This window comes from Mustela nigripes, chromosome 7, assembly GCF_022355385.1.
Source record: "Mustela nigripes isolate SB6536 chromosome 7, MUSNIG.SB6536, whole genome shotgun sequence".
In the NCBI taxonomy this organism is placed as follows: Eukaryota; Metazoa; Chordata; class Mammalia; order Carnivora; family Mustelidae; genus Mustela; species Mustela nigripes.
In genome coordinates, this window is record NC_081563.1 from 136,137,879 (window position 1) to 136,162,979 (window position 25,101).

A 25,101-nucleotide genomic window follows, 5' to 3' on the forward strand; every position below is an offset into this window, starting at 1 on the left:
GTAGATGTAGGAGATGATTAGAGCACATGTATTTTTTAAAAGATTTATTTATTTATTTGAAGGAAAGAGAGAGAGAGCAAGCGAGAGCACGCAAACACGCGAACACACACTAGGTGGGGGGAGGCGCAAGGGAGTCAGACTGTGTGTGAGCGGGGGCTTTGTGTCATGGCTCTGAGATACCATCTGCGCTGAAATCAAGAGTTGGTCACTTCACCACTGAGCCACCCAGACTCCCCTTAATAATACATACTTTACAAACATTACATAATGACATACTATTTAAGCAGCAATAATGAGGTAATGTTCACTCCGGAGGCCAAGCAGATTTGGGTTCCCAGCAATTTTTAATTACAGTTTATTTGTGTGGTTATTTTTTCAGAGGCTGGCTCCCCAGCAGGCTCTAGGGAGAGGATCGGAACCAGGTCCATTTCTCTGATCATTGTATTTGTAAATGTTTGTTGCGTGGATGAGTAAAGGATGCAGCATAGTGCTTGCTACATAGTAAACATTTGATAGAGAGTAGCTTTCATTACATTCCATGGTGCTATTACTGAAAGTGTTCAGCAGAGTGGCACAAAAGCAGCAAGAAATAATTGGTAGCTTCCTGTGTATTTATTGTTTGAACACGTCACGTTGCCTAGCACACATCATTCACTTATAAACATGCTTATGATAAAACTTTGTCTCACAGTCTCTGCCAGTGCCTGGCAGTACGTAAGCAAGGGCAAAGTGGAATTTTCTTCTTTTTATTATTATTGACTAAAGCACTTTAACAACGGCTGGCCCGCATGGCCATGAGTAAATAACCTTCGCGACGCCTGTCCTCGCTTCTGAGCATCCCAGACGGCCCCGCCTCCAGACCTGCACGACGCCCCGCCCCCTGCCACCCGGTAGCCCCGCCCTTCGGCCCGCGCCGCGCCTGCGCAGAGCTCCGGGAGGGAGCTCCGCGCGCGCAGCTTCCCGCCGCCCGAGCGCGCGCAGGGCCGAGCCGGCCAGCCCGCTGCGTGCGTGCGTGCGTGCGTCGCTGCGTGCGTGCGTGCGTGCCGTGCGCTCGCCGGGCACCGCGGCCTCGCCCTCGCCCTCCGCCCCTGCGCCTGCACCGCGTAGGCCGCCCCCCCCCCCCCCGCGCGCGCACCCCGTAGACGACCCCCGCCCGCGTCCCGGCCGGCCCCCCCTTTCTAGATTTAAAGGGGGCGCAGCATTAACGCCTCCTGCCTCAGGTGACCTCTCAGGGGGTCCCCCGGCAGAGGTGCCCCGCCGCTGAGGAACATGGCGAAGGTGGAGCAGGTCCTGAGCCTCGAGCCGCAGCACGAGCTCAAATTCCGAGGTAAGCCGGAGGCCCGCCATGTTCGGCCGCGGGCCCGGCCCGGTCGCCCCGCGCCCCCGCCCGCGCTCGCAGGCACCGGCGGCGCGGCGGTGACGTGGGTGCCCGCCCGGCCCGCGGTCCCCGCCCCGCCCCGCCCGACGGCGCGCCCGCCCCGCGCTCCGAGCCCGTCGGGTCGCCGGGCGTCCCGGGCCCGCGCCTCGCCCCCAGGCTCCCCGCGCGCGCGCGCGCCGGGCCCTCGAGGCCCTGGGAGCGGTCACCGTCCAGCGGGGGGGTGGGGTGGGGTGGGTCCTCGGGCCGAGCTCACGCCGCCCTCCGCGGGGCCGCCCCGGGGCCGCCGCCTCCGGGGGGCGGGCGGCGGACACCTGCAGTCGTCCCCCGTCACACCTGCGTTCCGCGGCGGCGGGGCGCTCACGCCGCTCAAAGGACCGTTTTACGCACTTGTTTACTGCGTTCCTGCAGGAGAAGGGAAGCTCCATGAGGACAGGACCTGGCCGCTGGTCTGCCGGGCGCCCAGCGCGCTTCAGGAGCCCAGTGAACATCTGCTGCGCAAGCGAATGGAAGCGCTCCCGCAGCTGTGCTGGGACAGGGCTTTGCTTGCCTTCTGCTGGCCTCCTGCTGCCCGTGGCCCACTTTCGTGCGGCCGGGGCATGCGGGGGGCCGCCGGGGCGGAGGTCCTTCCCCCTGCCAGAGCAGCCTGGACCCAGAGTCAGGGCAGGCCCAGTGTGCCACCTGTGCTGGTGGCAAGCCAGGGCCCTCCGGGAAGTGCAGTTTTATACTTTTTATGGTTTTCTCCCCTGTCTTCCCCACTGAAGTGCCAGCGTCAAGGGGCAGTGGGGACCACGTCAGACTTTCCCAGTCCTTTAAAAACATGTTGAGTAACCGTGTAGTAGGTATTTGCTTGGCACTGGAGAGACAAGGAACGACTAAGAGACAAGTCCCCTGGCATCATAGAGCTTACCTTCTCCTGGGGGAGGCTGGGCGGCGGGCAGATCCGCAAACGAGAATATTTCAGGTAGTGGTAAGTTCAGTGAAGGAAGTACACCAGCTGATGTGATGAGAGTATTCTTAGCGTGGGATGGCCGGGTCTGCAGGGACCGGGGGCACTTGGCCCTCGGCAGGTGCTCGGTAGATGTCTGTGGGATGAGTGCTGGCCAGAGTTTATATGTATTGGCAGGAGTAGTATAGGGTGACTTACCCAAAGTTACCCAGTTGGCAACGTGGCACATTGGAACTCAGATTTTAGGGCTCACACTCTTCAACACTTAAGCTGTCTGACCCCTGGGACATAATCCAGAACTGTGGCTGTCACTTTGCCTCCTGAAGTAACAATGTGAAATGCCTCCAAATGGTATAAAGAACTAAAGGTTTTCCAGTGAAAACAAACAAAAAACCCCCACAGACCTAACCAGATTGTAGTTCTATGACAGTACTTTGGCTTGGGTGATGCTCTCATGGCCTTCTCGTAGAGCAGCCAGCCTGGGAAAGGAATCCAGGTAGCGAAAGTGAGGGTGGAGGGCGACGGTTTCCACTTGAATTACCCAAAGTTCTCTACCCCAGAAGCATGGTTGAGCCACTCCTGAGTACTGGCAGCTTTCATTCATTTAGTTCACAAACATTTACTGAGTGCCTGTTCCACGTGTCCGATACTAGGGAAGACGGATTACATTCTCCCTCAACCCTCCACCCCAGAACTTAAGTGTCAGGAAGGAGGCACGTGACAGAATCCTCCAGGACAGTGCAGTGATAGAGGGTAATCACAGTGCTTGGAGAGCAGTAAGGTCAGTTCCTAAAAAGGTGTCATTTGAGCTGAGTTTAAAAGTCAAAGGAAACGGACTAAAAGAAGAAATGGTGGGGAGTATGTCAGGCAGAGGAAATCCCACGGCTGGAGGCAAGAAGACTGAGATGACTGATGCCACTAGTGGTTCTGAACGACAGCAGCAAAGAGCCTTTGTTGGGGTTGCAAGGCAAGGTAGGAGGTGAGGCCAGCTAGCAGATAGGAGTATGATCCCAGGCCTTCTGGGCACAGATACAACCAATATCCAAGTTCAAATTGTTTCTTTTCCTTAGCTAGTCTTTCCTTCATTGATACCCACCTGCCAGTACATATACTCCTCTAATATTATTTTATGGGAAGAGGTACTGACTTGAGAAAACTAAAGTTTTGGTACCAGTTCTTTCATGTTTGACTTAGGGCTGACAGCTTCATTCCTCAAGGTCGCATCATTCTTCAGTCCATGGCGATGGAACTTGCATCTGCCTTGCCCCCTGTAGGAAGTTTTGTAGGAGTGATAGTGTGTGGCTGTTCAGCAGCTTTGTAAATGCACAGTATTAGACAGAAATTGGTGGTTGTATTTAGACAGCTGGTTTCATCATTCAGCTCCTTTACCTGAGGGGTAAAGCAGAGAATTGTGATCTTGCTGTCACTGGGTTGGCCAAAATAATGATGGCCAAAGTCACTGGATATTTTTGCTAGGGAAGTGGTCCAAGAGAAGTCATGGTGTCAAACTGTTGAAAGCTGTTGGCTCCTGACTTGAGAAGAGGCCTCTGCAGGCATATGTAAACTGCTTTATGAGATGGTTTATTTGTTTCAAACTGAGCGCTAAGACAAAGCAGAATAGAGGCTCAGTACTCTGGCTTGCTGTGTAGAGTTCATTCATTTTAGGATGAGAGCTGCCACGTTTAACTGATCTCTTCCAAGTTACTCATGGTGACGACTCTGACTTCAGGTAGTTCACTTAGATGAATCAAACCTGCGAGCTAACTTGGTAAGAAGACAATAATTAAAACGTCTAAAATAATGCAACTTACCATCTAAAGGAAAAAACTTAATTGTGTTTTAAAGGGAAAAAAAAGAAGCATCTTCCAAATGCAGCTAAAGATGATATGGGGTTCTATATGTTGGATTCTTTTTCATCTTGGGCATATGGTGTGCTTGTGTTGAAGTCAAGGATGTCACGGAGAAAAAGCGAACGCAGACTTATGTGACTTTGTTCGGACTGCTAGAAGGTGCCAGGCTGTATTGTGTTAAGTATCAGAAAAGAAGCATGACACCGTGACATGTGGCCTGGTGAAATAATACTAGCTCTTCAGGGGGCGGGGTGCTTCTGAAAGAGTTAAAGGTCTTTGGAAACCTTTGAAAAGTTTGTTTGCTGGCGTTACTCTTCCTGTTGCTCTCACGTCTTCCAAGGCCTAGCCCTTGCTTTCCCTTGCATCTTCTGACCTTGAGGTTCTACTTGTTGCCCAGCTCAAAGACCGCGTTCTGAGTGAGTCACTTTCAGCGCATTTTGTGTCTGTTCTGTTCTTTCTCCTCTCTGTCCGCTCCTATTAGAGTCCGTCTGTGGTAAATAGTATGTCTTGTGTTTTTTTTGGTCATCGTCTGAGACCCAATCCTTCTTCACGTTCTAGCACCTCCTTTCTGCCCATGAGGCAGTCACGTGACTGCTCGTCAGGTGAGAGTGGCGTGTCAGCATCCTCATGAGCTGATTCGTTGAGGTTTAAACCCACCGTGGACCTTTGCTTTATTTTGAGACGAACCCAGTGGCCTTCAGGACGTCTTACTGTTGGTCAGTAGGGATAGCACCAATGGATTGGTGTGGTTGATGACCAGTTTGGGGAGAAAATAGGAACTAGGGTGCTGAAGACGGAGGTCAGGTTAGTGACACTCTCTTGTGTGTGAGGAAAGCATGCTTGGAATCATTAGTTCACTCCCTTAAGTTAATGTGTAATTTAATATTGTCTAGGAAGCTAAAAAATATAAAACCCTACAGATAGAGTCCGTTCTGTGCAGTAATTATCTTTCAGATGCTAAGTACAGCATTAATTCTTTAGCTTTAGTATAGCACTGATTTCCTTAACATTTCATGAGCACATAGAACAGACTGTGTTTTACAGCACAACAAAATGTCAGCAGTGTGCTTAAGATTCTTTATGGTAGTGGTTTAAATCCATCCTGAATAGATTATCTTCATTTATTTAATTATTAACCAGCTTGCTCATCAAAAGCAAGTGGCATTAAATTTACTAAGCTTTAATCAAACTTAAATCTTCTTAGATTGTCCTGTTTACTTCTGAGTTTATGTTCCTGGGAAAAAAATGTGAATCAAAAGTTAATAAAAGTTTCTTTTATAAATTAAATAAATAAATAAATAAATAATAAAAGTGAATAAAAGTTTCTTTTATTCACTCGCTTACTTCTCTTCTTCACAGTTAACTCCTTAGGGGGAGAAATGGGTGGATGTGGCCATGGACTGTTCCAGAAACATCTGGAACAGATGTTCCTTGACGAGTATGATTGTGACATGTACCATAGTTCTCTTCATGATTGCCTGGTAGTAGCTTTGCATCCGTGTGTGGCTTTATTAAAATAAGTCTGAATGGATGCTCATCAAAGGGGTGAATTCTTAAATATTATTAACACTGTCCTTTATTTATTAAAATTATATAGCGTTCTTTTTTCCAGTGCTGAGGAGAAAATACTGAGAACTTTGACCCTGCAGTATCACCACTTGGTAGTTGAAAATTAGGGAGGAGTCAAGGGAGTAAACTCTTCTGGTTATCAACTTAAGTACTACCCTTAGACTCAAATTTTAAGACCTGAAACTTGAATTTTTACATAAGGGATTACTTCCGAGATTGGTTCATCCATCCCCTGTTTGTATTTGAAAAATTTGCCGTCTGAAGGATGACCATGATTTGGAACAAACGAGCACAGCTTTCAGCAAGATGACAAGAAAGATGAACACAAGGAGCGCTGAGTTCCATTAGTCCAGACAAGGCTGCCGTAGAGTGTCTTTAATAAAATAAAATAAAAGCCTTCTGCGCAGTTATTTTGCAGCAGGGATTGTGTTAAAAACAAAGTCACATTATGGTTTCCAGACTGGCTTCCTCGTTTTCTGTCATTTTCGGCCCCTTTCAGGCTGTCATCAGCTTAGCACATCTAGGATTGCTTTGGCCCTTGCTCAGTGGATCTGTGCTGCCTTTGAAGTTTTTACCTGAGACCTGGGCTGCTGGCTTTACAAAAACAAAGAGTTGTTTAAAGAGCTTTGTTTATGGAAACAAAGTTACTGAACTTGACAGACATTTTAAGATTAGTTTAAAAAAAATCAGTGTGGCAAAAAAGTATATCTAGACTATCTCTTTTTCAAAATGTTAAATGTGTTAACAGAAGCCGTTGATGTCTAGGTACAATGCCTTAAAGTGCTTTAGCATTTTCTTCCTTACATGGAAAAGAAAAATCATTGAGAAAATGCCATAGTCCCATGGGAAACAGTCTTGAAGTGCTTTCTTTTAATAACATTTTAGCATTAATTGCACAAAAGTGTAAAGCTCTGGAAACTCCTGCTTAGAATTTTCCTTTATCCTTTCAGAGGGTTGTCGTCGGGTTTTGACTGGTGGCTTAGTATTTCTTTTCATTAGTGTTAGATAATGTCTGCAGTTAGACCTCTGGCTTGTGTGTTTGTGTACATGGCCATCTGGGTACCTCAAGTATGGCCCGTGGGTACACATTCCTACCCATAACTCATTGTGTGTTTGAATTAGTATGCATGGGCAGTTTGGCAAGCTCCTACAACATTAGCCTATCTGCGAAGGGTGGTTAGGGAAATAAATAATTTGGAGGAGAGAGAAACTGTTGTTTGTGTCTTTTGGATTGTACTTTAAGGCAGTGGAGTGGACCCCTGGACCATTTGCCTAGATTTGAATTGCTTGTGGTGTGGCTTGGGACCTTTAGAGCTGAGCTGCTCAGGTTGTCTCTACAGGCTGGAGGGCGCGCAGAGAATGGAGTGGAATAGAAAGCTGAACCTAGGGAGTGGGAGCGGAGGGTTTAGTTGTAAGGGGCCAAGTGGTAGACTCCCCCTGGGTTGGATCTGGAGCTCAGAGCAGCAACTGTGGTAGTGTGTTGAGGTTCATTTGGAAAGAAGAGGTAGGGAAGAATGAACATTTCTAGAAGATAGATGTTTACCCAGACGGTAGTCCACAAAGTGTAGGGACTGTTGTAGATGCTTTTTGTTCTTTACCTTGTTTATTAACCTATGGCATAATCTGGTAAGGTCAGTTACTCAGTCGTTAGACAACTGGCCCCTGAGTGAGGTTATAGTGGCACATGGGGGTGCGTGGGTTTAACCCTGGTGTCTAGCACCAAAGCCCATTTCTTTCCGGTATATCGCTGTCATTTCTTCAGTGTAAACTTACAAAGGGGTTCATTCTTGGAGGACGAAGGCAGAAAATTCATAAGTATTAGTTGCTGTCATTAATTAATTAATTTAAAAGATTTTATTTATTTATTTGAGAGAGAACGCGTGCATGCATGTGCTGTGGAGAAGCAGACTCCCCCCTGAGCAGGGAGCCTGATGTAGGGCTTGATCCCCGGACCCTGAGATAATGACCTGAGCTGAAGGTAGACGCTTGACTGACCAAGCCACCCAAGCGTTCCTCTTTGTGGATTTTTTTTTAAATGAGGGATTTTGTACCATATTCTTAAAAAAGTTCATATTGATGACGAATGCTTTGGAAGCATTCTTTGGTTTACCTTGTGAATGTTCACTTTTTATATCAGATTTTGATGGTGTTTCATGATTCTGTATATTTAGAAAACATTAGCTTTCAAGTAATTTGCAGTCTGTTATTGAGTCTTTGGATGGTGGTGTGAAATGTACGTGTGATAGGGATGTCACAGGTTTGCAGGTTTGTGAGGGGGGAATTAGAGAAGTTCAAAGGGTGTTTATGAAGGTAGGAGTATCTAACATAAATGACCTTTATAGATGCCACCTTAAACTTTACAGGTAGGGCTGCAAAACCCTTAGTCCAGAGTTTTTCTGATAGGCCCCTTTCTTCAGCAGGAAGCAAACAGCATAAGTTAATATATTACGAGGGATTTCTCAAGTGCTGGAAGAGACTAACCCAAGGTGTGTAACAAAAAGTGCTCTTTTATTCTGTATGAGGTAGTCTGGACGACCCTGTTCCCCCAGGGGTAACCTGCAAAACTTACGAATCCGACTGGAGGGGGTTTAGAGACAGTCATAGACATGGTGATTGTGTGCATAACAGAAGGTCATCCAATTGTGAATATTTTGGGTTCCTTCTTCCTTTTCCACAACTCATCCTTTGAGGTTTTCTTAATGGACAGACAACCCCTTCTTGTCCAGTGGAATAAACATGACTGATTCCGGGTTGGTTCTGTTACCGCCTACCGAAAGTTTCCTCTGGGCCAGGCATTGGGTTAGGGACTGGGGCGGAGTCCTGGCTGTGAAAGCACCCAGCTACTAGGTGGTAGAGGGGAAGGAGACAGTGGGGACAGGACACTTATGTGTTGTCCCCAGTTGGGGGCCTAGAAAAAGCTGTGTTCTTTGGGATTTCAATCTCATGGAAAGGAGATGTGAGATGTTATGACTCAGTGGGCTTATGCTGTGTGCTAGGCATTTTTCTAAACTTGCTCATTTATTTAATTCTAACGACAGGCCTAGGGAGTAGACAGTTAGATTCAGGTTCATAAACCTGCCTTAGAGGTGGAGCTGGGTTTGGAACCAAGGTCTATCTGACTACAAAGCGCATGTCCGTTATCACCATGTTGGCACCATATCTTCCCTTAAACCATGTGTGGGGGCATGGCTGACTATGAAGGCCCTAGATTTTCTGATTTATTATGTTGTTAGGAAGATGAAAAAAGGACTGGAAATAGGACAGTGGGAATCCAGAATAAGTGAAAGAGAAATGAGGGAAAAAGAAAGGAATGATACTGGACCGTAATTGTAATCCAGTAATGACTTCCGTGGCATCTCTGATAGGGCTGCCACAGAGTACAGGGCTGTTCTGTAACTTGAGAGCGACTGACTTTCCTGACTCTACCACTTCTTTTTTCCCTTAAGAACTTCTGTTCTAACTTGATGACTTCTGATTGTGTCATTAATTTATTGGTGTTGAAAATTATGTGCTAATGTCGCTGTACCTTCCCTTTTGCCTACTGGAAGTCCTTTATTTTCTTAGTGCCTGGAGACCCCAGATGATGTCACTTGACTAGGGGACAAGTGTAGCCTTTTGTTTCACCATTCAGCAGTAGAGAGAAGGTAAGGAAAGGAATGGTACCTATCTCAGAAATCCTATTATCACCGTCTCCGGTTTATTTTTTATTATTTTTTTAAAGATTTATTTATTCATTGCGGGGGGAGGGAGGAAGGTCAGAGGCTTATTTGAGGGAGAGAAAGAGAATCTCAAACAGCTCCATGCTAGCACAGAACCAGAAGGTCTCAATCCCACGACTCTGAAATCATGTCCTGAGCTGAAACCAAGAGTCATACACTTAACTGACTGCCCCAGCTAGGCGCCCCACCATCTCTGGCTTAGAATTGAGAGAACGTAGGCCCCAGACTTGGCGAAAGGTGTAATTTGTACTGAAGTCTTTCAGCCTGCAAAGCATGTGTGCCCGTTATTACAAAGGGAGACTTTGTGCCTGCCCTTGCTGTCACTTGGAGACACTCAGCTGGGATCACTGGCTTTGATTTCATCTTCTGTTGGGGGAGGATGCTTGAACTGAACATCTCTTGGTGTTCCTTTCAGCTCTAGCCTTGAGAATGTGCGATTAAAGTTTATTTTAGCTGAAGAAAAGAGTTGGAAAGCTCCTTGAAGGCAGAAACTGGGGCTTGTATTTCCCGTAGAATCCACCAGTGCTTTGTACTGTCAGGCACCTGAATATTTAATTAACAAACCCTCTTTTTCTGTTTAAAAGCTCATTCCATTGACCTTTCCTGAGTATTCTTGGGGATAGTCTCATCTAGTTTTTTCTGCTCTCCTCAAATTGTGTATCATTTGCATATTTTGTTTATGCCTTACTCTCGGGTGCTTCATTTTTTAAATGTTTTATTTTTTCTTCTAGAATGCAAACTCCTTTAGGTTCTGTTTCTTTAGTTTTTCCCAGTAGTGACTAACAGAATGTGTCTTCTTTTTTTCCAGGTACTTTTTAAGGACCACCCGCCCCCAGTTTTGGGGAGCAGTTTTAGACTCACAGTAAAATAAACAGTAAGGTAGAGGTTTTGGCTATACCCTTTGTTCCCTCGTGCATAGCCTCCCCGGGTGTCAGTGTCCCCTAGCAGAATGGTACATCTGTTATGACTGATGACCCATCATTGTCACCCACAGCACGCCGTGGTCAGTAGGGTTCGCTCTCAGTGTCAGCTGCCTTTGGGTTTGGACACATGCATGGTGACAAGTGTCCACCATCATCATATCATACAGAGTATTTTTGCTGCCCTCAAAATCCTGTTCTCCACCTAGTCACCCCTCTCTCCTCTACAACCCCTGGCAACTACAGATCTTTTTACTGTCCCCGTAGTTTTTTTTCTTCAGAACGCCATAGAGTTGGAATTGGGCAGACTGTAGCCTTTTCAGACGAATATCTTTCACTTAGTAATGAATGTATTCTTTTCTTATCCTTTTCTTCTGCTAACTCCAAAGAAAGGATACAACCGTGGACATGGTCATCTTTTAGTGTTTGGTATGACCGTTTGAAATAAAAGCATACGTAAGAATAAAAAGAGTGATCTGCTGAAAAAAACCAGAGGTTTGTCCTTGTGGAGGCTTATTTGAATTCTCATTCTGCTGGTTGAATTGATTTGTCGGCGTATAAATGTATCCTGCTGGGCTGCTCGGAGATCTAGATCCGTGCTTTTTGACCTTTTTAAAGTCAGACGCTGCTTTACTAATTGGATGAAGGAAAGCCATGAATCACTCCTTAGAGAATCTGCAGGTGTCCTCATTCAGAACTTCCTCCTGTGATTTGGGGACAGAAGGATCACAGTTACCGTGGGTGTCTAGCTGACCTCTAATCTCACTCAGAACAGCAGAGGTGGAAAGAACATGAGAGGTAATTTAGAGAAGTCCTGAGAAAACTTCCAACGTTCATTTGAGTCGTCTTATTTTATATTGTCACTAGGTGTTAAATGACTGCCTGTGCTGCCTTTTCCCTTCAAAGCAAGATCATTTCTTTTTTTTCTGTACATATCCCGCTCGCTGGCCCTGAGCGCAGAGCCCGGCCAGTCAGCGGTCATCAGTAAGCCTCTGACCTTGGACTGCTTCCGGAGTCCTGATTGCCCTCTCTCCACACTCCCTTCTCGTTCCCTCGGGTCCGGACAGGCTTCTGGAGATCGCACTCTTCCTACCTCTTCTGACCCACCCCTGGCTCCTGCTGTTGGTGCCTACGACCCTCCTTACCACGGAGCGCTCACGCCTGTCGTCTGTCTCCGTGTCCCTGGCTTCCGGGCACCCTGTGGCGCTGACTGGTGCTACCCCGCCTCTGATGCTTTTCCGTCCCATCCCTCGTCCGTGGGGGCTCTCTCTGCCTTGCTGGCCCCTTTCGCCCACCCCTCAGGGAGTCCTTTGGTAGTGCAGAGGGCTACAGGGTTTCCTTCTCTGCCTCTCCTCACTTTTCTTTCTCAGGTTCCCTCCCTCTGTCTTCACTTTTCCCCGTTGGGGGTCTCTTCTGCTGGCATTTACAGATGACCCCAGGCCTGGCCCGAGCCCATACACAGGGCTGTGGGGCCCTCAAGTGCAGCAGGCCCCGTAGCGCCCTCCCCGCTCCCTTCGCTTTTCCCCTTCCCGTCTCTTCCGCAGCGTCTCTGTGAGCAGGGCCCACGGCCACACAGTGGACCAGTTCAGTGACTCAGAGAGCCCGTGACTCAAATCTGCCCCTTCTTCCCTGTCCCCTCTGTGGCTGCCTCATTTCCCCCTGGATGACTGTAATAGCCTCTTGACTGGCCTTGCTGTGTGAGTCCTCTCTCTTCTCTCCATAACAACGAGTTTCAAATATGCAAATCTGAGCTCAGCTCTTGCTTGCTTAAAATCGTTAAATGTCTCTCCATTGTCAAAGAAGTTTAAATTTTTTTAAAGATTTATTTATTTATTTTAGAGAGAGAGGAGGGGAGAGAAGAAGTGGGGGGAAGGGCCGATGGAGAGAGAGAAGCAGACTCCCCGCTGAGCACAGAGCCCAATGCTCGATCCCGGGCTCGATCCCACAACCCTGTGATCATGAGCTGAGCTGAAACCATCCAGATGCTCAACCAACGGAGCCACCCAGGCGCCCCTAACAAAATTTTTTTTTAAGATTTTATTTTTAAGTAAACTCTACACCCAACGTGGGGCTGGGACCTACAATCCTGTGTGTGGTCAAGAGTTGTGTACTCCACTGACTGAGCTGGCCAGGTGCCCCTGAAGTTTGAATTTTTAAACAAGACCTGGAAAATCACTTGTGCCTGTTGCCTTTGATCACCAGCATCGTCTTTGCTTCGCCCGTGTTCCAGCCTTTCTTCCTTCCTAGTCCTAGTGTTGCGTAGAGGTGTCCGCCACATAGAACAAGTGTGTTCCTCCTCCTGTCTGCTGCTCCTCCCACTTCCCTTCAGGGCTCAACCCCGCTTCATTCAGTTCTTGAGGTCGATGTCCTGTTGCTCTCTCCACTCTCATGTGTCTGGGTCCATACCGCCTCACCTTTCTTAGTAAGGTGTGGTTGGTTTCTTTTTTTTTTTAATAAGATTTTTTAAATTTTTATTTATTTATTCGACAGACAGAGACCACAAATAGGCAGAGAGGCAGGCAGAGAGAGAGAGAGGAGGAAGCAGGCTCCCCGCTGAGCAGAGAGCCCGATGTGGGACTCGATCCCAGGACCCTGAGATCATGACCTGAGCCTAAGGCTGAGGCTTAACCCACTGAGCCACCCAGGTGCCCGTGGTTGCTTTCTTGACTCCCTTCCTCATTAATCAAGAAGACCTTTGCCTTTTTTGGACCATGTCTTTTGTCCCCAGATTCCCGTGCCTTGCACTGTGCATGGCACATGGCAGAGTCTCCGGTCATTCATAGTGTCTGGGTGGAAGAAGACTGAGTGAGGAGGGAAGTGGAAAAGAGAGGCGGGGACTCTGTGTGGAGAGGAACGGAGACCCACAGGACAGCGGGAACAGCTGATCCATGTGGACACAGCGCCTTCCACTTGGAAATACGTAAGGGTTTTCTACCCCGCGGGCACTTGGCTCTCTGCTGCAGACTTCTCTTCTCACCCATCCGTGCCTCCTGTTTCGGAGCCAGACCGGCTTCTCACCCTGCGTTCTTGACCCATTCCTTTCCCATCACATACGGTATCTCGCTCCACTAGTCAGCCTGCGGTGGGGTCTCAGATTTCTCTTCTGCTTCACTCCCGCCCTGTGCCTACAGATAGACTGGTTTCCCCTTCCTGAAAAGAAACCGCATGCCCCTAGACCTTCCCCCACTGAAGGGAATGCCCAGTCTTCCATCACAACTACGTTTCTGGAAACAGTGAGTCTCAGTTACTGGTTTACATCTTCACTGTCCTTGGAGTTCTCAGGCCTCACCCTCCGCGGACACCATTCGTAGTTCAGCGGGTTTCTGTCTGCGACACTTACTGTTGACTCCCCTGGTGAACTGCCCACCTCTTTATCATTTATTTTATTGGGTGTTGACATTGCCTAGGCTCTGTCCTCCGTCTTCCCCATTGAAGTGCCATTCTCTTCACGGTTTCTCACTCACAGTGCCTTCAGCTGTCACTTCTGCAGAGAGAATTTCCAAGTCTGTATCTCTGAGCAGGTCTTTTGATCCCTGCCTGTCTGGTTGTCATGAAAGCACCTCAGACTCCGCATTGTCCATACTGCTCCAGGATTCATCCTCAGTTCCCACGGAATGTGCCTTTTCTATCTTGGGAATGGCCCTTGCTCTGTGCTCGGTTGTCCGGAAGACCCAGACTCATCTCTCACTCCCCCTTCTGCACCTCGGTACCCTCTGCACCCCTGGGCTGCTTTTATCCCCACTGCCCTGTCCTGCAGGTAGGCCCTGTCACGGTCACTGCCCGTCTCCCTGCCCGTTTCTGCTCCTGCCTTCTTCCCCCGCCTTTCAGGATCTCCTGTGTACAATATTCAGAGCTGTTTTTCTAAAACAGAAGTTTGATCATGTCATTTCTTTATTTTAAAGCATCCATTGGCTTCCTAGATCTTACAGGTTAGCGTTCAGAATTCCTAGGCCAGGATCAAAGCCTTTCAAAATTGGGCCACACTTTTTCTTTTTTAAACAGTGTCAACTTTCGTTTTCCATCTTAAACGACTGTAGTATTTATAAGCTGTTTAGAGTAAGAAAGGCATGTGCAAATATGTCTTGTTTCTGGTTTTTACTACATGTGGTCAGTGCTGTGGAGGCAATGGCTGTTTTCAGAACCCACGTCGGAAAAGAGAGACCTGTTTTTGTTTTTTTTAATCTCACACCTATCTTCCTAGAACTATTTTTAATATTTTTCCTTTCATTTCCTCATGCTTCTGTGCATTTTTCAGCTTCATTCACTTCCCTAGTATCTCTCTGTGCCCCTGTGATGTCCCCTGTGAAGGCCCCACTTTGATCACACCACACACACCACATGAAGCTCTCAACGGGGCTTCCCTGCAGCTCAAAAGGCGCTCCTTCATCTTTTCAGACTCCAGGACTTCCTTCAGTGTTCAGGCCCCCACCCTCCCTGCCCTCCTGTTTGACACAAAGCATTCTGTATTCATTTTAATGCAGCATTCAGTACAATGAAGAGGTAGTGTGTAGCCCGCCAGTTCAGAGCTGAGCTCGGGGTCAGACTGGTTGGATGTGAATCCTGGACCCGTGACCTGAAAGTCACGTGACCTTGGATAAAGTCTGAAACTTCTCTGTGCCTCACAGTCTTCACTATGGGACATGTTAGCGTTAAATGAGTTAACACATGTGAAGTGCTTAGAATAGAAGATCTGGCACAATTTTTAAAAAGATTTTGTTTTTCACTTTCATTTGTGTAGTCTCTACCCACAACATGAGGCTCAAACTCATGCCTCTGAGATCAAGAGTCATATGCTGCACTGACTGAGCGAGCCAGGCGTCCCAGACCTGGCACGATTAAATGTTAGCGAATGTCACTATCTTTGGTAATTTCTCTCTCTCTCTCTCTTCTTTTTCTTCCCAAAATATATCATCTTAGAGCCTCAATCCCAGATTCTTATTTCTTAATTCTGGATGGGTCCTGGAGTCATCTCTGTAGCTGGAGGGCTTAGCACAGCACCTGGACAGTTCATTCATCAGTTACTTATGGAATGCCGGCAGTGTGCTCCAGTACTCTTCTGGATACTTGAGAGACCAAGGTGAAAAACTGAAAAAACCTTTGCCTTACTGAGCTCATCTCCTGGGGGAGAAGATGGCACGAAATAAAAAACCAGGAAATATATATAACATGGATAATAAAAAACCAGGAAATATATATAACATGGTGCTGGCCAACGGGACAGTGGAAGGGGAGGGTAGGTATTGGGCACAGCGTAGAGGGGTTTGGCGGTTCTGTATTAAAGAGGGTGATTAGAGAAGGCCGTTGTCCCTGAGAAGGTGATCTTTGAACTGAGACCTGTATCGAATGAGTGTGCAAGCCATACACACATTTGGGGGAAGAGCATCCCAGGCAGGGAGGGACAGGTGCCAGGCCTCAAGGTGGCATAGAGTTGGTGTGTTCAGGGACCAACAAGATCGTTGAGCCTGTGGAGGAGTGATGGAGTAGTTCAGGAGATGGACTCAGAAGGAATTTTCCTGGTGGGCCAGCCACAGGACAGACTTGGGATTTTGTTGTGCGATAAGAAGCCATGGAAGATTCAGAGCAGGAGTCCCTTTTTAAAAGACCACGGTGTGGGTTTAGGGAGAGTAGGCTCTGAGAGGTGTGAGATGCGTGGGTAATGGTATGTGTGCACGCTGTAAGGCTACTGCAAGTCTAGGCCCAGAGTGTGCGAGAGACTGCGGCGGTGGAGAGAATGTGGTGAGAAGTGCTCTGATTCCAGATCTCTTCTGAAGGTAGGTGTGGAGTGGGGAAGGAAGAGAGGAGTCTAGGGTAACTGCTTTTGGCCCAAGCACCTTAGTGAGTGGTGGTTCCTTTTCCTGAGATGGGAATTGTGGGTTTGGGGAAGGGGAGTGGGATCTAAGAGTGTTGCTGGGGCTTCAGATGTTTAATACACCTGCAAGCCATGATTATGGAAGAGGAAGGACCAGGCACGGATATATATTTGGTTACCATTAGCCTGTTAGGATACAGTATTAGAGGGAATACTTTTTTTTAATTGAGAGATTAGGTAAGCCTTTCCAAAAAAGGCGTTTGAGCAGAACTTTGGAGAATGAGTATGATTTCTAAAGGCAGAAAAAGAGGGAAATGGAAGATATTTTTCATCTCTCACAGCCTTTCTCCTTGGTCCCTGGTTGAATTTGTTTAAGCTGCTGACCTGGTTGAGACTCTCTTTTCACTGATATAGCCACTTAGGTTCTCTATTGAAAAGGAAACCAGAGCAGATTACATACTGACCGATAAACCACATTCTGCTCTTCCTTGCTGTTCACAACCTGAAAATGTAGGGGAACCATAGAGGAGCAGAATGCGAAACGCGTTCTGCTTCACTCCGTGTGTCTGCTGTGAATTGGGATGTGTAGATTTTGATGTGGAAGCTTTTCATGTGCCTTCATCCTCACTAAAGATTGAACATTTGGGGGCAGTTTTTACTTCTACTGACCTTATGTCCTTAACTTGAGCTGCTAGTTTGTAACTCAGTCAAGTTAAAGCCGCAGCTACAACCATGAGGAACCGGGACCCCTTGCTGTGTTAACTGCTCGTACCCCTCACTTGGGCATAATGTCTGTCTTGACTCATCTTGCTTTGTGTGGAAAAAAAATGAGCCCTGTTTTGCCACTTTCCTGTCTAGGTGGGATTTTATTTGGATTGTGCATTGAAGGGCACCTGGGTGGCACAGTGGGTTAAAGCCTCTGCTTTCGGCTCGGGTCATGATCTCAGGGTCCTGGGATCGAGTCCTGCGTTGGGCTCTCTGCTCAGGGGGGAGCTTGCTTCCCCTCTCTCTCTGCCTGCCTTTCTGCCTACTTGTGATCTTTCTCTGCATGTCAAATAAATAAGTAATATCTTAAAAGAAAAAAAAGATTGTGCATTGAAAAAATTCAGGTTACTAAATGGTACAAGATGCTTTTAGAACTGAAAGATGAAATTCATACTAGTCAGGTGTTGACTCTGTCTAGTGCTGAGTATAGATAGGGTTATGCAGTTTTAGCCCCTCCGTAGTACTCGTAGCTATTTTTCTATTTAGAAAAAAACGTATTGCATTAAAGAAAAGTAGCCATAGTGTTTCTCTCTAGAGGGGTAAAGACTTCTAGTCTTCACAGTTCTAAAATAGACTGTCAAAAATTTTAGTTTTGGGTTTTTGTCTTAAATTAATGAGACCACTGTTACTTTAAACATGTTTTTGAATGATAGCCTTGGTTTTTATAAATTACACAAGAAAGGCTGTTGATGTAGCTGTACTGGCTTTAACAACTCCACAATTCAGGATTCCAGTATTTTAATATATATACAGGGCATTCTGGTTAAGAAAATGACCTCAGACATTGCCTGGGTCTGACATCAGCTACAGGTAGCTTTCTTTATGTGGGAAAACACTTAAGTGCAGAAAAATACAGATAATATAATAAATACCCAAATACAGAATTACTGGATGTTAATAATTTTGTTAAACTTGTTTTAAATCTTTCTTTAATAAGTACATTGCACTAAGAATGTGAAGGCATGTCTGCCCATTCACCCTCCTCTTTCCTTCACTCCCCAGAGGGTTCGGGGGGAACCGCTTCCACTGTTGTTAGACTTCGTGCGCTGTTAGAGCCTACGTGTCCCGTAACATGCGTTTGAGACCCATCTCCTGTAGAAATAAAGGTCTGGCTAATTCTTTTCAATTGTATAGTATTCCTTCGTAAGAATATGGCATATTTGTTTTGAACAATAATTTCTTTGTGTAGTCCAAATAATAAGTGCTTATCTGTTAACACAAGCTACAAAGAGCTTTCAGTTCAAAGCGCTTCCTTGTTTCCAGCTGTGTCTTTTTCGGGTAGCTTTCCTGCGTTTGACCTTAGGCCGTGCACAGTACTGCTGTCTATTGAATTCTCAGAGTACAGTAGAGTGCTTTGTGGTCTAGCTTTCTCACCCATGGAGTTGGTGGCTGACTGACTTTTATTTCTTTCTGCTCCAAAGGAGCTAGAAGACTCAAGAGTTGAATAAACAGCCTGAAAGCTTGGTAGAGTCTGTGTCGGTGGCGCTGGCTTCTGGTGCGCCTTTGGGATCACCAGTGAGTGTTCCTGGTGTTGATTCTCCTGCTCCAGTAATGGGTATGACGTGTCTGTCTCCTGTGGGTATTTTATTTACTTTATTAATTTAAAGATTATTTTATTAATTGAGAGCACTTTGCATTCTAAGATTTCTTCAGGAACAGGATGTGTCTACGTAGGGTTCTTTATGTGCTGTTATTTCAAAATAGAGGTACGCAGTTAGGGTTTCTGTTGAAATATTGGAATCCAATGTCTGCCATTAAAAACACATTGGTTGCAAAGGTTTATTTTTGTTTCTAAAGCATTGATCTAATGTGTGAGCTAACAATTCAATCAAGAAAATAGATTTTAAAAAAAAAACCACAACAACTTCTCCCAGTGTCCTTACTCTTGAATTCATTGTTATTTAAGAGCTCACCCTCTTTGACTGTCTGTTACTGTGATGTTTTTTTCATTTTTTTAGAGGGGGACGACTTTAAACAAAATTATCATAGAATAGTAATGATGAAAATATTATTGACTCAAGTGAACATTTTTAATACCTTCAGCCTGTATATGAACAGCATGAGTTTATCATGACTTCAGATCCCAGTAATGGAGTAAGCATCTGTTTACAGGAAATGTGCCAGAATCAGAGTTGAGTTGCCTCTAAGGAAGTCTGGCATTCATTGACGCTGTACACACTTACTGAGCCCCTTTACTGCTTAGGGTTGAGTGTTGTGGGCTCAGGGCCTCCAGTGATGAACAGGACAGGCACAGCTTCCTCTCACATGCGGGTTTACTCTAGGGGGGGCAGCAGGAGAGGAACCTATGAGGTGTCAGGTGACTGAAGTCCTGTGCTGAAGGTAGAAAGGGTGAGAGTGCTGGGGAGGGGGCGGCAGCAGTCTCAGGCCTCCATTCCCCTGGCGCCCTGGTTGTGCATACAGGGGAGATGCGCATGAAGAGTAAAACCTTTGCTTGAAATAGCTAGGATCACGGTATGGCCATTCATTCATTCATTCAGAAAATTCACTGAGTATTTTGCTTTGTGTCTGGAAGAATTCTAGACGCTCATGATTAGTAGTGAACAAGAGGGACAGAAATGTCTGTTTTCGTGGAGTTTCAGTTTTGGAAGGGGAACACTTACATAAACAAGGGGAAAAAATGTGAGGATTGGTGCATTGCAGATGGTTAGGAAAAGCAGGAGGATACTGTAATGGAAATAGCCTGCCCAGGGATAAATTGTAAAGACATCTGTGAGATATCCAACAGACTTGACTCATGGTGTCCGCTTCTCCCTTTCCTATATACTTTTCCCACGCACAGGATCTGTTGTATTGATACCTCCAGCGTGATTTTATTGTCATCATTAGTCCTAGGGTGCTAGAGACAGATTATTACTTTCCCAGAAGGTACTCTTTTCAGAATTGAAGTGAAATATGGTTAAGTTATTTTTTGGAAGTGTTGAAGAAAGGAGAGATGCTGTACCTAAATTGTGTTTGCAAAAATATAAAGGAATGCAGCTCTTTTTATGCAGAGGGAGAAAAGCTATTGTGGAGCTACTAACTTGACGTTTCTATCTGGAAAGCTGAGACATGATAGATTATGTATCAATTTGGTATATAAGTTATTTGGTAACACATATAGTTTTGAGTTTCAGAGTATTGTAACCATGTGAAGAACATATTACAAACGAAGGATGTGTATTTATTTCTAACACCAGAATTTCATGAACTCCAGATAAAGGAAAAAAAGCAATTTCTTTGCAAAGCAAAGCATCTTTCTTCATGTATATGTATGTGTGTGTGTATATATATATATTATGTTTACATGTATAAAATACATAAATACTTCAGAATTAATGTTTAGTATCAGAAATGTTGGGGGTGCTACCAGAACTTACTAATACAAAGTCCAAATATTTTTTTTCTCCTATTTTTTGGGGAAAAAAAAAAAAAAGCTCTGTCTTTTAAAGCAGTTTCAAGTTCACAGCAAAATTAAGCAGAAGGTAGAGATCCCATATACCCCAGCCTCCATAGGGGCCCGGCCTTCCCCACTGTCAGCATTCAGCAGCGGAGAGGTGCATCTCTTAAAACTGATAATAAGCCTGTGTAAATAACATCATTATCCCCCGAAGTCCATAGTCTGCCTTAGGTCAGTCTTGGTGTTGTCCGTCCTGTGGGTTTTGACAAATAGATACAGAGATATGTGCCTGCCATTGTAGTATCCGACAGAAGAGTTTCACTGCCGCGACAGTCCCCCGTACTCCACCCCTTCAGTCCTTTTTCTCCCCTCAAGTCTGGGCAACCACTGGTCTTTTTCAGTTTCCATAGTTTTGCCTATTCTGGAATGTTATATAATTGAAATCATACGGGATATAGCCTTTTCAGATTGGCTTCTTTCACTTAGTCATATGCATTTAAGACTCCTCCATATCTGAATTATGGTATGATAGCTCATTTTAGCACAGAATAGTATTCCATTGTCTAGATGGACAAATTTATCCATTCACTTACTGAAGGACATCTTCGTTTCTTCCAAGTTTGACAAGGATGAATAAGCTTCTGTGAACGCTGATGATGTGCAGGCTTTTGTGTGCACGAGTTTTTGGCTCGTTTTAGTGAATACCAAGGCGTTCAGTTGCTGGATTGTGTGGCAGGAGTATGTGTAGTTTTGTTTTTTTAAGAAGCAGACAGACTGTTCCATAGTGGCTGTGCCATTTTGTATTCCCAGCAGGAAGGAAGGAGAACTCCTGCTGCCCCACACCCTGGCCAGTGTTTGAGGGTGTCACTGCTGCAGATTTTGGCCCTCTTGGTGTGTGTTGATATCTCACTGTTTCATTATTACTTTAATGTGCAGTTTCCTAATTGACGTATGTTGAACATCTTTTCATTTGTATTTTTTTCCCGTTTATCTTATTTTCCATCTATATATCTTCTTTGGTGAGGTATCTCTTCAGATCTTCTGCATGTTTTTGTGTTGTTCCTTTTCTTACCGAGTTTTAAGAGTTCTTTGTATATTTGGATCACAGTCCTTTATCAGATACATCTTCCGCAAATATTTCCTCCCGGTCTGTGGCCTGCTTGTCTGCTTGTTCTCTGGACAGTGCCCATTGCAAAGCAGATGTTCATTTTAATGAAGTCCAGCTTGGGGTTGCTGCTTTCATGGATGGTGCCTTTGGTGTTGTCTCTGAAAAGTCACCACCAAACCCAAGGCCATCTAGCTTTCTTCCATGTTATCTTCTGGGAGTCTTACAGTTTCTTGTTCTGTATGAGTGTATGTGTGTTTCTATTCATTCTAGTTAAGCTGAATTGCTGAGTAAAAATGAAATGATGTATTTACCCCGTAAAAACTTCTGTCCTGCTTTCTGCCATGAGGTGATAAGATGTGCTTGAGGCCACACTGATGAGCAAGGCTAAGATGGAATTTTGAGCTCACTTGGCAGTTTTCCCTCTTACCTTGTACAGTCACTGGGACCTGAGCTCTTAACTTCCTCTTTTGTAAAAGTCCTATTTGCATTTCCTGAAAGGAAGACTGTTGTTGGTCTTTTTCTCTCTGGGTCTCTGAGTGAACTAATGAATGGTTACAGAAAAGAGGTACAATACTTGCACTGTGCATAGATTGGTGAAATGCTTAAGGATTTAATGGAATACTTTTTTCTACAAAGCGCTCTTGTGTTTCCTGCCTGGTAAGTTTATCCAGCCATTTTTGATGACATTTGCAGTACTTGGAACCTGACCTCTTCCCGTTGAGAAGTTTGCTGGATTGTGACCTTCTCTCCTTGGCCTTTAAACCAGCACTTTATGATTCCAAGGCTCCATGTTTGCAAGACTGAATCAATTAACTGTTCCTCCTTTCACTTCTGCTGGCTTTGTAGTCTCTGTATTCTTTGCTTTTAAGACAGGTGAGTTCCAGATCTTACTGTCTGAAAATACACACTTCAGAATGACAGTAAGTCACGCCATGGTGGAGAAAATAGTTTTTACTGTGCTTACTAGCTTTATCTAAATTCCATTTAGAGCATGTCAGGAAGACCATACCCAAGTTAGTCGTTGCTATTTGTGAGCAGCTACAAACTCAAGAATTTTCAAGATGAGTAGTGTAGTATGGGGCATAAAGAATATTACTCAAATTGTTAAGGCAAAAAATTAAAATGTTAAGGACTATTCCCAATTTCTCCCAAGTTCATATTGCTGCATTTTTTTGGCCTTCATTTCATAGTTGAGATCCTTAGTTCCTAGTTTTTTAAAAAAATTATCTGAAATAAGGAAGAGAAAATTGGAAAGAAAAATGATTAAAAGTATGTGCTGTGGTTCTAGAGGTTCCAAATCATTTTTTCATTTCTTGGAGGGAAAAAGTCTAACTTTTGAAGGAGATTTCATTTATAAAATTGACTCTGTACTTTATAAGCAATGTTTAAATTCATTGGTGATAAATATGCATGTTGGTATAGTAAAATCCCATTTTTTACATAATGCTTTAATGGAAATGGCAGTTTTATGAAATGAAAGTGACTAGTAAAAATCAGAATGATGCCCATAAGCTCTTACATCATTTTTATTGAGGTTTTTGTATATTCTAATTCATTAATACAGGGGAAAAGGAGATCACTAACATGGTTTATTTCCTATAATTACTCAAATCGAATATAATTTATTTTCAATAAAATTCTTAGAGTACATTGCCCAGGGTGGGGAGAAGAGGGCTGGCCTGTTTTTACAAAATGTCTAGATTTTAACTCATGAGACTTCGCTGTTTTAACATTGTAGTTCACTTGCATGTGTTTTCAGTAAGTTTCCTCTAGATTTTTCCATGTAAAACTGTGTAAGTGCAAGAAATCCCAAACACTTAAAGGCCCAGGATTGAGTGTTGAGGGAGAAATCTGGGTTATTTATTTATCCTGCTTATTACTACAAATATTGTTTGTCTTTTAATAATTTAGACTACTTTTTTTTTTTGGTGATTCAAAATGTCAAACATTATTAAAATTACTGTGTAATAAATTAATTGGGGGGGATTTCCAAAGTCCACTTAGTATTTACAGTTAAATTTGGCTTATTTTGGGGGAATACCTAGAAGAACAGGTCAGTGTAAGGGGTGAACAGAACACCTAATTTTGGTGCACCCCCACCCCCAACTTCTTGAGGTGAGGCGAGGAGGAAGAGCACTACCAACTGAGTTGGAAACAAGTAAATATTTTCAACCTCATCACAGTGAAATCTTGCCAACAACCTGATTTTCTGCTCAGTATACTTCAGACCACCTTAGGAAAATCTGTATTTTTTTGGATGTGGTTGTGGACTATTACGAATTCTTGGCATTCCGATCTGAAGATGCTTCCATGTTCTTGAGACAGAATTTTGTTGAAACTAATAACTTTAAGTTTATATCTGGAAAACGTTAAGGCCTAATAGTTTTATAAATCTCCATCAAATGGTAAGTACCTGCTCTCCCAGGCCCCGCTCCCAGGGCTTACATGGGAAAGCCCACCCCTTTTCAGGTGTCTCTTTGTGTAAACACATGGTTTGTCTGTTTTCTTCTCTTTTGTCCCAGCAGTGTAGAGTTATTTGAGCTGGAGTTGTGCGTAGGTGGAGTTCTTGTGATTGGTAGTTGTTCTGTAAAGGCCAGAGAATGTGTACATGTGTGGTGTGTGTGCCTTTGTGCATGCGTGTGTGTGTGTGGGTGTGTGTGTTTGCTGTCTTTGACCCCAGAAAATCAGAGTTGTGTTTAGCTGTTCTTTTTTTCCTTTTACCACTGCTGAAGTGATCTCCACTCTTCAGCAAGTGAAGAGTCTTCCTGGGAGGTAAGTCAGACGGTGTGCTTTGTGGAGAGTGGAAAAGGGTAGAGTCACAGGGAGCTGCTGCCTTCATAATCTCTCAAACACCATTTTAGCACGAAGGATACTGTTTCTCCCTTGATGCCAAAAACTTGATACAAGGATGGAGTGTTGTCAGCATGTGGCTCACCCTCATCTTAGCTGAAACTCTTCTTAGGCCACAGAGTACCTGCCCTCTTGGGTAAGCTTTTGGTTCTCAGTAAGGAGATGACTTGGAGTGTAGTGAGAGGGTCGTTTGTGATGGGCGTCAGTAGGTGAGATGCACTGTCCAAGATGCTTTTACCCACATCTGGCTACAACTGCACCTACAAAATGCCGGATCCCAGAGGGCCAGAGGCAGGACTTACCAGAAGGATAACCAAATGGAAACACTCTCTTTAGGCATGTTATTCTTGAAGGTGCCATTGCCTGTGGAATGAGAAGAAATTCTAGTGTAAGTAACTTCATACGATAGATGACTCAGTGGTACCGTTGATTGTGCTATAATGCAACAACATATGCTTTCCTAAAAATCACCAGGCCACATAAAATAGCGTGATGAACACGGTAGGGCTTGCAAGAGGGAGGTGAACTTATAAGCGCACAACGTTCATAAACTTTGTCGATAAACTTTGTTGGTCCTCTGCATGCACAGACAGGAACCTGATTGTGGTTTTACACGTATTAAATGGGGGGGAAACACAGTGTTGTATTTCAGTAAACATGGCACTTCACCTTGAAGAAGACGTGAAGTTCGCCTGTGGAGGTGTCGTTCGTGGGTCACTGTCCGGTGGGGGACGAGGGCAGGTGGTGACGCTGGGTGTGGGGGCGTGTGGCTGCCCGCCCGTAGGGAGCT

The 25,101-nt window shown here is 45.1% G+C and overlaps 1 protein-coding gene across 2 annotated transcripts in view; it reads left to right on the forward strand.

The window, feature by feature from the left end:
- Positions 1 to 1,008: 1,008 nt before the first annotated feature.
- Positions 1,009 to 25,101, forward strand: part of VAPB (VAMP associated protein B and C) — a 56,629-nt gene continuing 32,536 nt past the window's right edge. The window contains exon 1 of one of the 2 annotated variants that reach the window (XM_059407300.1): positions 1,009 to 1,327. In XM_059407300.1, coding sequence (XP_059263283.1) covers positions 1,270 to 1,327 — 58 coding nt within the window. In that variant the 5' untranslated portion in view covers positions 1,009 to 1,269. The remainder of the gene's footprint in view (positions 1,328 to 25,101) is intronic. The other variant, XM_059407299.1, reaches the window with a different exon arrangement.